Below are 14425 nucleotides of genomic sequence, written 5' to 3' on the forward strand. Positions count from 1 at the left end.
CGATATTCCAAACGGAGAAATAATTTTATTTGATGATAAAGTAAATTTTAAATGTATTTGTCATGCATCGCCAGTTAAGTAGATATATAATTAATAGAAAATAATAGCGCGTTTTTTTTATATGCCAGTAAAATTCGTATGTGCCAGTGCCAGCAATTGTAAGTTGTGATTATTTTGCAAGAAAACAATCATATTTATTTGATAGACATAACAACATCTTTGTACACAAGTCAACCGGCTAAGAAATGCTTTGGCGTAATAAGCAAGCGCTTTTCAACTCAAATTCGCAACGGAAATTAAACGAGCGTCTGTGCGGTGTTAACGTTGCCAAGATAACGCCTGTTAAGTCTACACCTGAAAAAGGTTTTTAGCTTCAGTTGAAACAATGAAATATTTCTGTGCGTCAGTCGTCAGATTACAGTTTATTAGTTTTAGTTGTAGCGATTTAATGAAATTTTTAATAATAATGATACCATAAATATTGCTAATCGTGGATTTTTTACACTCACAGTTAAAGTAATTAATTTTCTAAATAATAAAATTACCGTATGTAGGATATTTCGTGTTATACTGTCCTAGTTTATTTGACAGTCTGGCTCGTCATAGCGACTGCTATTTATATAGTGGGACGCACGTATAAATATAAATGCGTGCGCGTGTATAAATGCAACGTAGACGCATACCAGACGATGTTTACTGCGGTCCAGACGGCGCGAGGTCGCGCGCAGGAATGTCACTCTTTATATACAGTATATAAAAAGATATTTCATGTATATAATATACTATTGTATCTATACGATGCTGATGAATGTTTCATGTTAAATACAAAGTAACGTCTTATAACTAGTAGTGTGTGTATGCAGTGATTATTTTAAAAGCTCAATATGAAACTTATCTATACGCTGTATATATATTTTCATAGTAATATTACAAAGAGGACATATTTAATTGTTTGTATTGAGTAGGCTCCGAATTTACTGAAACTATTTGAAAAATTCTTTCCGTCCCAAGATAATGTATCCCCGGTGATATATGCTATACTTATTACTAGATTTTTTTCTAATACCGCGCGGACGAAGTCGCGGACAACTAGTATTTGTAATTTTTGTGAAAAATTAAACGCAATTGTTAGTATATATAAAGATGTCTTTGTTCACGTTATTATGCGCTTATATGAATGTAATGGTGATTTTTTAAAATTAATCTGATATTTTATAGAACGTCTTAAAACGCTTTATTTTGTTGCCACACGTTGAAGATAAAACATCTGGGGCTCGGTATGGATTTTTATTGCTGTAACATTATTCCGAAGAGGAAACCCTGCGATGATTTATGTGCTGAGATGAAGGAACGTTATTGGACTCTACTTCTAAAAAAAATGCGTATTGCGTAACTAAAGCAGTTGTCGCTATACTGTTAGTAATATTGTTTTATTTCAATCATAAAAATTTAACAATTATTTCTATGGTCTCACGGTGGCTACTAATTTCCATGAGCTTAACGTTTTCGTACGTTCTTATATGTAAAAATATATTAATCAAAAATGTTTGGTACACAATTGTTGAGTTCTCGTCAAGAATACGTCAGTAATACAGCTGTTGTTTTAAATTCTCGTTTCAAAAACGGCACGCACCGTTTCAAACAATATAACAATAGAAGTTTACCTGAAAGTTTAAAACAGTCGTCAGCGGCAATCTCGACCGACCTCGGCTGTCTGCCTTTAGTGCCGTCAATACGAACGCCCTCTTCCGACTCGAAAAGTAAGTTATATCCTCTAAAACTTACAATGAAGCCACTCAAAAGGAAATTTCCTTTCAACATTTTTAATTAGCGCTTTCAAGCTGCGCCGCATACGTGAAAGCGTGTTCCAATAGACATGCACGTGACATAATTTAGCAATACTTTGCTAGCTTTGATAATATTTATGGCAATTATTTAGGTCAGACGTGTGATATGAGCAAAATGTTGCAGGGAATAGAGAGGGAGAGACCTTGTTTTAATAGAGTCAGGAACAAAAACAAATCAAATATTTTGTTACATTTAGAATTAATATTTCGCTGTAAATAACAGGAATTTTAATTCATAAAAAACTACCACCAATTTTCTAGACCACCAATATTACTATTTAATAGGTATTTAATAATTCCTCTTCGCATTATGGATTTAATTCAAGTGGAAAGGGCTTTTCGCTTCGATGAGCATACGCCAACGGCTTCCTGCAAAGGAGCAGCTTCCCTTGATCTGTAACCAATGAATACACACCAATAATGTTAATAGCCACTTTACGTATCGTAGTAGCATTGAATATGACTAATATAGACGATATTGCGCTGAGTTTCTTCCTTTTTGTAAGTAAGCGCAATTTTTACCATTATAGCGTTATTAGTTGGCTATATAATTTCTTACTTCTTACTAAAGTATGCAAACAAAATTGGTAGAGTTGCATACATTGATTGCAAAATAGTGTAAGTTAATAAAATATTTTTCCTTGCATCTGCGTGTATATATTAGGAAACCCGTCTAAATGGTTTTTTTTTATAAAACAGACTGAAAATATTGCTTACATCATTAGAGTTAGGAAAAAATCTATTACTTCTAATCCCATTTAATATTATATTACTTCTTTTTGTAGTATCAGCGAATCAGTATCGACGCCCTCAATAATAACTCGCATCGATAATGACCCCCCGGAGACTCGGGTCCCTCTCGTAAATACATCGGATACTCGCCGAAATCCCTTGCCTTCGTAATCGCGTCCAATGATAGAGAAAGATATTTTATATCGGCGTAGCAATCGTGTAGACCCCGCTACGCCGAACGGACACTCCCTACGAAGGGAGGTTTTCTATTACTATTGTATTTCGATTACGAGAAATCGATTATTTTACAAAATTTTCTTTGTAAGTTAAGTTGGTTTGGAATACAAAGCTTTGCTTTATATTGCGCTGTTACTATAACATTGTTATGTTTTATTTTTTTACAAAAAGTCAAGTGTTTTTTGGGTTCTTGGTAGAATTTTGGGCCATTTCAGTACAAGATAAATTGCCTGCAACTATTAGTCTAACTAAAAATATTTTCATAAAAGTCTAGTTCAATTTAGGCACAAAATTATCTATTCATGAGGATATATAGGTAGGTAAAGTAGGCAAATAACAATAACACAGTACACTCGCGCTAATTTCCCCGAGCGCGCGCTAGCCTACTTTGCTACAGTTCGTAGTTCGTAGACAAAGTTTACGCATGAACCTCCCCACTATAGCTACCGGAATATGTTAGTCACTGTACTGGGAATTGAACTGCGACAAGCGCCTGTCATGTATTATTAGCAAGCGTTTAAAATATGCAGATGATGTTTTTTTACTAGGTAAGTTTACTGAAGATGCGAGCTTACTCTGGTACAAATAAATCCTATTAATTTTAATTGGATGTCAGAATGGGAAAAATCGATTACTTCCAATTAAACTTAAGAAGATTAAAAAGCAACTTCCCTGTTTTCATTGTTGCCATCGTCGAAATAAAATACGACCCTCTTCTCTTTAAATGGAAATTTTTATTTTCACGTAAAACAGGAATTTCCAGTGAACATCTTACGGTTTCAAACTAAATTAGCATTAAAAATAGAATATAATGCTAAAGGAACTGAATATAGAACAAGGTTTATACCTGAAATCAAGCGTCCCAACCCACCGCAGGCACGGCTGGGAACGCGACAATTTATTACCCTTTTTTAATTTATATTCACCCGCACTACATTAATCAATTGCTGGTGTGGCTGAGGGAAAAATCAGTTAAAAACTTTTCTCTCTTAATATCGATACTTTGGAAAGTGATTTGATGAATAAAAGTCGTAATAACGAAATGATACTTTAGGTTTGAATCTTAAATAATTATATTTTCCATTTATTTTGCTAGAACTAAGTATAAATATAATTGTTAAAAATTTCCTAAAAGGACGGCGACGGTTGAAAGGAGAAAAAGCTTGTCTTATTGTTGATGTTCCATTTAAGTTAAAAAATTATGAATAAATCATGTCCATAAACATTATAGTTTTTATATGTTCTAACAAGCAGTCACTAAGTTTGATTGTAACTAGAAATAGTAGATGCATTGCATTTATCTGGGATACATTTCCCAAGCGACGCTCTCCGTAGCTTAGCTAAAGTTGCGGTGACAGTTGGTGACAAGCGCGTCGTAGCTTTGCTACAGTTCTCAGCTCTCGTATTTAAACCCGCTCCCATGCGGCATCGATTCTTGTTTATAGAATGGCTATAGGTTGATTTTATGCTAGATTTGTATATTGTTTGAAGGAATCTTCTATGAAGTACAACGAAGGTTGTACTTCAAATAATTATCTTAAAAACAGTTGAAAATATATTTAACTTTCATTCATACATGATTGTGGTGAGGTGGTGGGCAGAATGAAAGATTTTCGTCTTCTTATTATTTTATTTACCGCTTTACAATATCTTTTTTACTTGCACTCGTTTCGTCTTGCCATCCTTCCATTATTCCGCTCACACTGACATACTTCCGTTCCATTCTGTTCGATCAGTCATTCATGCATCTCAATCTTAATTGTCTAACATTCGTTCAAAAACCACAGTCCTACATGATAGAAGGTAGGAAGCCTTGTTTTTCCTATAAATTTTATGAAAAAACTAACTATTCATTTTAAGAATTCCTGATGTTTTGAACTGAGCCCGCCTTTTTATTCAAGGATAAGGTTATAATGAGGCTTGATTATACGAAAAATATTTCACCTCCTTTATATAAATAGACCGCACATTTGTTCTGATTTGAGCCCCGTCTCTGGGGCGCATTTCGTACGGATCCTTGGTAATAGGCGAAGAACGGGGGCTACCATAGCGAAGCAATTTGAACCTTAAGCAGTTAGCGTAAGGTGCATACAGACGAGCACCACCCGGAGCGGGAACGAGTGAAGCGCAAACTTCAGGGTTGTAACAAATTGGTAATTTTTCGCGGGCTGTTGTTCTGGCGGGTTGCCGAACGGTTACGTTGGAATACCTACCTCCTAGTACTTATGAATTTCGCTTAGAAGGTTATGGGAGTTCGCGTATTGACCTCGTTTTGCAACAACGCCAGGCTTTGTAAGATATGTTAACAATAAGTATTGTGTCAAGATGACATAGTTCTGAACAAGTTATAGTTTTATTTTAGAGAAACACAAAATACCGGTACATTAAAACGTCTCGCAGTCAGTTATAATATGTCTCAGGCACCCGTTTTACCGTTTTCACAAGAATTCTTTCCTTAAGTCGAGACAGAAGCTTTTCTATACATTTACGGATCTAAAAGTTCCACTTAATCTTCTTACGCAACGCGCCGAGCCGGCAGTCGGCAGTCCCGCACAACTTTAAGCTTTTGCTTTTATACTAGACACTAAGTTTGAGAGAAATATTAACGTTATATATCAACGCGACGAGAACTTAATACATATGGAATTTTATGTTCTACTTCAATATAAAAAAACTAAACTTTATTGTTGTGTTATGATAGAAAATTCTTTAATAAAAAAATACTAAAACATTCAATTATTTAAAATAATATTCACAATATTTAAAGACTAAAAATAGAACATTATTTCTACATCAAAAATTATTTTAGATCATCATTAACGAAGGTAATTTAACTGAATATCATTGCAAAAACATGCTCTGCCCGTGAGATACTCGTGAGCCAGTCAAAGCGTTCCCTCTCGCTCCAATTACTCCCCGCACTTGACATGCTTCTCTTCACTACAGCAGTCCACCGTAACACATTAACTCTCCTAGGTGACGTCATAGCTATAAAACCATCTTTCCACTAGCATGGTAACTGTGCAACTGTTATTTCTATAAGCAATGTATGTACATTATCACTGGCACAATCGCGACTTTTTTACCGTGAATAAGATCTCTATTGATTTCTCTATTGTGTTCAATGAGAATGAGGGGGATGGAAATATTGTAACCCAGGTGCTGCGACAGTTGAGATATCCTTGCAAATTGCAGTCGCACTTGTCCACCGTCGTGCAGCTAGTCGTGTTAGTAGAAAAGGAGGTTAAGCGTCATATAGAGTAGACCGTTAATGACATATACGTTGAAGTGGATGAATGTTGTCATAAGCTTTCATCTTTAACTAAATGTTAGTAGGTCATGTTGCGAGCTGTTTTCTAATTTGCATTCATAATGAAATACTTGATTTAAAACCCAAGTGGAACTGTTTCATTTCATACACATGGGACAGTCCCAAGTGTTATACTTAATTCATATTTTGATTACTTTAAAGTTACTTCTTACTTTTTTGTCTCTATTTTAACTTGTGAACCTAAAATTCCACTACGTTAGATGCCTCAAAGTCTCGTCTGAAATTATACTTAGGTGTATCATATTCCTGATGAAAAAGTTTTATCTTTGAATAAATTAAATTAATGTTGCTTTTATGAATTGATGTGTCTCGTAAGTTACCTCTTATGCAAGCACGTCCCAGGTCAAGTTATCAAAGGACTAGTTTATTCTAAGTTTGTCTTTGAAAGATACGCTGCTCCGGAGAACGTCTTCCATTACGGCGGACACTCAGACCTAATTTGACGGAAGATGTACGTTGAGCAAAAATTTAGGAAATGTAGGATAGTCTTGTCACTTAGTTTTATTTCAATTACGCTGTTAATTTGAGATTATTTTTAAATAGTTAATATGGATGTTCGGGTTTGTATGATAAATTAATTAATTTTGTAAGAAATTGCACCAACGAAATTTGATGCATAAAAAAATAATTTGTAATAAAAAGCGAAAGTTATAAACTAATTAGTATAATAGTATATGCATTTTTGAGATAAATATTAGCTTTTTGATATAAAAATAAATGTATTCTCAAAGTTAAGTGAAATTCTTAATAGGTATAAACTTTTTTTAATTTAATATTTAATTATCTGTTGGATTTCTCTCGTGTAAAGGAAAGCTACGCTAGTCAGGTAGCTACTTTATTTTTACTGACGAAGTTTCCCTCAACTTTTACAGACTGTAAAGAAGCAATGTTTAGGGAGGGATTTTAACGCATTTACTTTTGTAGGATCTAATTATTTTGGTACAAAGATTGAGTAATATTAAGTAAATCTCGAGCTTATTTATTCTGTGGGCTGCTTTTAACCTGAAACTTACATCATTTCGTATTATTATATCTAACATTATAAATCAATCGGTCACGAAAATAATATATCGACATTAATGTTAGAGTCCAATTTTTTATACGCAATGAAAATCAACGAATGTCTTTAGAGCCATTATTATTATATTAGGCAATTATACAACAATGGTTACGAAAACTTCATCTTGTATGGTCGATTTTTATTCCATTGTTTAAAAAATTATCCTACCATATTCTTCTTATTTTCTACATGGTCACACTACAAAGTATGAGGCACGCGACATCTTGGTCCGTGAAGTGAAGATGTCGCGTCGCTTGCTCTCTGCACTCGGCCCACTTGCTCGATGTTGCATGCTCTGAGATATCTCGCGTGGAAACAAAAATACTAGTTTCTACAAAAATAAACGTTTTCACTGCAAAGATTTTCCATTTAAAAATGTTTTGGTACTGGAAAAAACGTTTTAACTGGAATTGTAAGAGTAAATATAATTGGATAGATTAATACGGTTTAATCCCCCTATTCAGAATGTTAGTTTAGTCAACAATGTTAGGTTATTGAGTCGGTTTGTGGTTATAAATAATGTTTGGTACCGAGCTCAAATTATGTCTACGTTCATTTCATATTCCGTCATAGTTGTTCACACTGCGTATTGATTCTCTTGAAACCTTACTTTGTTTTATGCGAGTTTATAGTTTATAAATTCTAAGTCTAAAAATTTTACATCGATATTATAACTTTAATTGTTTACTATAAAATTCTATGTATTTTTTCTTAATGATTACGAGTTTCCTTATAAATATCGTAAAAGAGTATTAATGGATTTGAGAGGAAAGTATTTCCATAAGGAAATGTGGAGTTGGAAAACTTTTAAGGTAAAAAAAAATAGGTATGATATTTGAGATGGAAGCAAGTATAAATTTCATCTCATTACATTATTAAGTAAACGGCGTCGGAGGCGGGCGGATACTTAAAAATGTAAATGAGCAATTTTGCCGTGAACTCCAATTAACGCGAAGAGATTCAACGCCTTACGCCGAGTCAGAGTGAGCCATCTCGCGCTTATTATTTTGATCTAATTCAAACTTACCTTAGTAGAAATAAACATTAAACTTTAGTTCCATATTTATAGGCGTTCACAAGAAATATTTTATTTATAAGGATGTAGCTGTCGCCCGCGTCTCCTCTTCAAATATATGTGTGAAGTCAACCAACTCGCACTTGGCCATGTGACTATGGCCTAATCAAACTTAACTTAAGGTAGTGTGTGTACACGTATAGTGAGCTGATGATGAAATTATATGAATATTTTGTATTGTTACAGACATAATAAGCATATTGAAGTCTTCTACTAGTCCTAGTTTGCCTGCTTGCTCGACTGCCTGCCTGCCCGTGTCAGCGTTTGCATTACACCACGCAACAAGTACCGCACTCTCCACCACTGCGAAGCAACCGCAAACCTGCCCCGATATATGGACTGCTTGCACTCCTTCTACGCAAATAACTTTATAAAGTAAGTAACTACCGAAATTATCTTACACGTAAAGGGATCCAGAATGACCCCTGAGGCTTACAGTCTGAAGTAGACGTTTTACAATTAAGAAGAAATGCAGCTTAAAAATTTCTAAGGATTTATATCGTCATTCAATTTAGTTTAGAGTTTTTATTACACATGTCTGTTGGCTTAGAATTGAAGTCGCCTTTTATCATTTACCACATGTTTCTCTAAACAACAATATCATGTAACTAAGGAGTTACAAAACTAAGCAACAATTCCTTTGTAACATGGAATTTTGGATTTAACAAAGTACTAAGCTTTAAAGGAGTATTTTGTTACATCTTAATTAAAAGGATTATTGTAAGGAAAGCCAAATTTATATCGACAGTGGAAGCCCACGGTATCTGATAATTTATTGTGTACTTCAATAGGTGATTGGTGTTTTTTGTAATCAGGTAGGGGTGGTTGATGCCCCACGCGGCGCCCGCGACCGCCATGTCGGCCCCGCCGCGACACCCGCACTTCTACACCGTTGAGGTGGGCGACACGCGTTTCACCATCCTCAAGCGTTACCAGAACCTCAAGCCCATCGGCTCCGGCGCACAGGGGATCGTATGGTGAGCGCTCACACATATACATTGCTACACACGATGCTCTACCAATAACATATGTTACTACTTAAGCAGCAATGTATTGCTACAACACGCGGTTTTCTTTGTTCTTGTTACGGTTATTAAGTCTGCAGGCTCACTAGAATATTGAAATTGAATTGTATTTTTGTCGGAGTTTTCGTGTCTCGATGATATTTCAATTTGTATCTGAATTATAATTAGTTTTAGGAAAGTTAATTGAGATCAAAAAAAATTTGAAGTCTTTTCTCTACATTTGAATTTTTTTTTGTACAAGTAGCGTAGCTGTTTGCTAATTTTGTAAGAAATATTGATGTTGGCGACAGAAAAATAAGTATATAATTTCAATATGCTACTAAAGATAAACCTAAAGCTACGTCGTTACAGGAGCAAAGTAATTTCACAAAACTGACTTAAATTCCAAGATTTAAATAATGATACTTTAAGGTAGAAGTTTTATTAAGAATGCAATAAACTGCAGTAGAGTTTTTCAAGTGTTTTAACTTTTGAATATTTCAGCGAGCTTTATTTTTTATTATTCATAATCTTTTAGTTTCAAGTTATACTCGTGTAACTCTTTCGTTATTTCTTTGTCTAACTTGTTGAGATTTTAATCTTGTATTTACTTCTACCATTGTCAATAAGCTTGAAAGTTTCTTAAACCTTGTATATAATAAATCTTACTTTATATAATTGTAAGATACAATAATTATGTCTGAGACATATCTATCGAAAACTCGATGTCTGATATTCATAAGTTGTACAGATGACAAATAATTTAAACGTCATTTTCAACTTTTTCTGGCGATACTTTTTTTTTGAAATTTAAAAGATTTTTTAATCTATGTTTTATTGTTGAACAGAAGGTATGAGAATCATCTTGTTCATATGTTAAGTTTGAATTTTATAGAATTTGCAATAAATATTTAAATTATCTGTACTATTTAAAATCTTATCTTTTTAACTAAAAATGAATTATTCTTCTATATTTCTGTAACTTTTTTTTTCTTTTTTTTATTTCTTTTTTTTTTAGTTTTCCTCGTGCAAGCACTTCTTTGTCTTTCATCATCCACATGTGATCATTTCTAGCATGCTCACTTGCACTGGTCATATTCACGCGACTTACAATTTCTTTTTGGTATTCTCAAGAGAACCTTGGGAATATGAGTTGTAAATAATCTGTTTTCTTTTTGGAAATTAATTTCTCTTGACTTTACCTAGGACTTTGAAAATCTGTATATATTTCCACTTTAAGCTTAACTTTATCTTTTCTATTTGCTATTCTTTGCTACAACTTGATGTGAAAAGGGAAATCTCACTTTAGAAAACGTATTTGTAGTAGGGGAGGCGAAGTGGGAATTTTTGGATTTATTCGAACGTGACAGTTAAATTTATGTGAGGAATCTTGCACCCAATCGAATACACATACCACAAATAAAATGCTTAACAAAGCCTATTTTCTTCTTCCGATAAGTCGTGGAAGATTTGATCGTATAAATTAATGGATTACAATGTCATTCAATTATTAGAGATTGAGGTTAACCGGCACACCACAGCACGCACTCAGCACCGCCAATATAATGTGTTTTGTTTATAGCTGATGCCGGGTATTGTTAAACGAGTAGAGATGGTTCAGTTTTACTCTGTGAGTTTCGGTGACACGGTGTTCACTGTGCCCACGAGGTACAGCGAGCTTGTGCGGCGCGGCGCCGGCGCGCAGGGCATGGTGTGGTAAGACCTTCCGCCACGAGGGCTGCTTCACGCTTACACCCACCACCCCCCCTTCCTCCCTATCCCTTCCTTTTCCTCATCTATATCCCGTGACAAGACAATAACTTTCTAATGTTTGTCACATAACATCTAGTGACACACTCGCTCCTTTTGTGAAACCTGTCACCTGTCAATACGCTTTGGTGTTTGAACTAATATCACTCGCTTCACATTATCACCGGTTAACATTATGTCTGTCGTGTGACCTCTAACTCTCTTCTATGTCTTTCAATTCGATTATTGATTGTTAATGTTCACTTGAACGTGTATTCAGATTTTAATATTTGATTTTATCTTTTGTGAGTTCGTGTATCTGACTACAAACAATGTTACAAATTTGATTTTATTACAGTTGTGAAATCATATATGTAGTCGAGTTACGTACATCTAAATTCTAGATTTAGGTGTTATAAAATGATGCCATTTATTTCATTTTAAATAAGTGGTTTGTTCATAATTTTCTTTTCTTACTTTAGTTTTTAATGAGTCTGCCAATTAGACAACATTAAATAAAGAAAAACATCGAATCGGATTAGTAAAACTCGGAAAAGTAAAAACTTCTGTTCTAATGTTTTTTATATTTATGCATCTCGGATTATAGGAGAAAATAGGTTTCCCCAATATTTATGTGTTAATAACGTCTTTAAATTAATGAGAAATGTGTATAGTTTATCCTAACTTAAGGTTCAGGAAAACATTATTTGATCGTTTTTGTAAAAATTTGAAATAATTAAGACGTAAGTTGGAATAAATTATATGAATATTTTTAATAAAAATAACTCGATGTTAAGGCGCTTCGCCATTTTATATTTTGACTAACCGTAGTAATGTTTATATTTTTTATTGTAACAACTAATATGTGATTTTAAATATAATTTTTTTTACACTTTGTTCAATTTACTTTTTACATGTTTTGAACGTAATTTCATTATTATGCATGATTATGCGTGTTTAACGGATTTCGATATCAAAACAATCGTATCACATTCAAAAACTATTGATTTTCCTATGTTTGGATATTATTTTTTTAATTAATATTATCAATGTGTAGTGCATACTTCTATAATTGTTTAAATCTTAAAATGTGCTTACTTGATGTGTTTCTTTCTAAACAATATACTTACGTACGTGATTTATTTGAAATTTTCCATTTGAATGATTTAAACTTTTGAAAAAGATGAAAAATTTATTAGAATTATCAAATATCGACGTTTTTATCAGTTAAAAAAAATATGAGACATTAACTACGCCGATATCGGAATAGCGTGAACACAGATAAGAATTACAACTGTGGTTTTCTCTGTCAAAACTTTTCTTTCATCTCACTCTTTTAAAAAAAGCAATGATATGTTTCAAAACAATTATAGCAAAAACACAAAGCAAGTCAGGTGTATTAGTATGTATGGTGACATGTGATCAAGCTGTCACTTGTGATTGCAGCGCGGCGTATGACACGGTGACACAACAGAACGTGGCCATCAAGAAGTTGTCACGTCCGTTCCAGAATGTGACGCACGCGAAGCGCGCCTATAGAGAATTCAAGCTTATGAAACTCGTCAATCATAAGAATGTAAGTGTATCCTAGTGTAGGTTCTCATTGACATTTAAACATATTGCCATCTCATTAATTTGTAAGTGGATGAGAAGGATACAGATATATTTATGTACACGCCTTTCGAAGTAACTATTGTTGGAGTTCTAAACTATGTATTTTCGCCCTCGACTCTGTCAGCGTGGGAACAAAAAAAAAACCTTAATTAGTAGCCTATATGTTCTTCTAGACTATGCCTACATCTATGCCAAATTTTATCGAGATCCATGAGGCCGTTTTAGAGATATGTTGTACCTTCTAATTCATCCATCCATCCATAGTACGATTGATGTATTTACAGATAGGCTAAGAGTAAAATTGTGTTATGTTTGCAGATCATCGGCCTGCTGAACGCGTTCACACCGCAGCGCAGCCTGGAGGAGTTCCAGGACGTGTACCTGGTGATGGAGCTGATGGACGCCAACTTGTGCCAAGTCATCCAGATGGACCTGGACCACGAGCGCATGAGTTACCTGCTCTACCAGATGCTCTGCGGCATCAAGCATCTCCATCTCGCAGGCATCATACACAGGGTAACACTACCTACCCCTTTTTGTTTTGACAGCTATGACGTCATAATGTTCTCAGTTTTCAGATTCTCATATCAAACCTACAGTAATATATCGTTACAGTACTACAGTTCTATACGTTTTTGCTACGAGTGACAAATCTTGCGTTTCTGCCAAAAAACCCAAAACATATTGTTATCTCTGTTTTGTAAAAGATAATGACAGGGATAACGATATGTTTTATATAGAAATTTTGGTCTCAGAAACTCACGGTAAATTCTTTATAGTACTTTTGCTCTGAGTTGCTTGGGATTTTATTCAGTATGTAAGAAAAAGTTTTAAACTAATTGTAAAGTATTTGTACTACAGGATTTAAAGCCGTCAAACATAGTGGTGAAGAGCGACTGCACGCTGAAGATCCTGGACTTCGGTCTGGCGCGCACTGCCGGCACCACCTTCATGATGACACCCTACGTCGTCACCAGATACTACCGCGCTCCTGAGGTACGCTGACATCACCACACGCGCACACCTACATATCCATCCCCTATTACACCTCCATCTCCGCCCCCACATTTCATCTCTACCTCTACCTCCACCTCCACCTCTTCATCCCACCTGTACCTGTATATCCAACTCCACATTTATAATCAAATCTACCCCCATTTTCACATCTAATTCCACTTCTACCGCCAACTGATGTTGATGTTTGTTTGTGCCAGGTGATCCTGGGCATGGGGTACACGGAGAACGTGGACATCTGGTCAGTGGGCTGCATCATGGGCGAGATGATCCGCGGCGGAGTGCTCTTCCCCGGCACCGACCACATCGACCAGTGGAACAAGATCATTGGTACGTCTTCATCTCATCTGATGCAGCATCACCATCTAAAGCAATAGTGTACATGTTGTATGTGTATGTATGTGTGCGACAGAACAACTGGGCACGCCCTCCGCGGCGTTCATGGCGCGGCTGCAGCCCACAGTACGCAACTACGTCGAGAACAGGCCGCGCTACGCCGGGTACAGCTTCGAGCGTCTCTTCCCGGACATACTCTTCCCCAGCGACTCCAACGAGCACAACCGTCTCAAGGTCACCCCCCAACCCCCACCCCAACGTGCACACACACACAAACACACAAACAACTTGACACAACGGAGATAAACATTACACAGACATCGTTGACAAAAGATAAACAAAAATATAATAACTGAGACACAAACATCACTGATACAATTGATATAATGCCCAGTTTACATGATTCCAGTCCAGTCGACATTACTG

General features: G+C 35.3%; 1 protein-coding gene across 5 annotated transcripts in view; it reads left to right on the plus strand.

Annotated features, from left to right (window-relative positions):
- bsk (mitogen-activated protein kinase dJNK) overlaps positions 1 to 14425 on the plus strand; it is a 55739-nt gene that overhangs the window by 38870 nt on the left and 2444 nt on the right. For 4 of the 5 annotated variants that reach the window (XM_013322893.1, XM_013322896.1, XM_013322894.1 and 1 more), the window contains 7 exons: positions 8469 to 8657; positions 9098 to 9259; positions 12482 to 12611; positions 12968 to 13165; positions 13511 to 13645; positions 13864 to 13993; positions 14076 to 14233. In XM_013322893.1, the coding sequence (XP_013178347.1) occupies positions 9111 to 9259; positions 12482 to 12611; positions 12968 to 13165; positions 13511 to 13645; positions 13864 to 13993; positions 14076 to 14233 (900 nt within the window). In that variant the 5' untranslated portion in view covers positions 8469 to 8657; positions 9098 to 9110. Of the gene's footprint in view, positions 1 to 8468; positions 8658 to 9097; positions 9260 to 10868; positions 11003 to 12481; positions 12612 to 12967; positions 13166 to 13510; positions 13646 to 13863; positions 13994 to 14075; positions 14234 to 14425 lie in introns of those variants that run through there. The other variant, XM_013322897.1, reaches the window with a different exon arrangement.

This window comes from Papilio xuthus, unplaced genomic scaffold (assembly GCF_000836235.2).
Source record: "Papilio xuthus unplaced genomic scaffold, Pxut_1.1 DF825858.1, whole genome shotgun sequence".
NCBI lineage: Eukaryota > Metazoa > Arthropoda > Insecta > Lepidoptera > Papilionidae > Papilio > Papilio xuthus.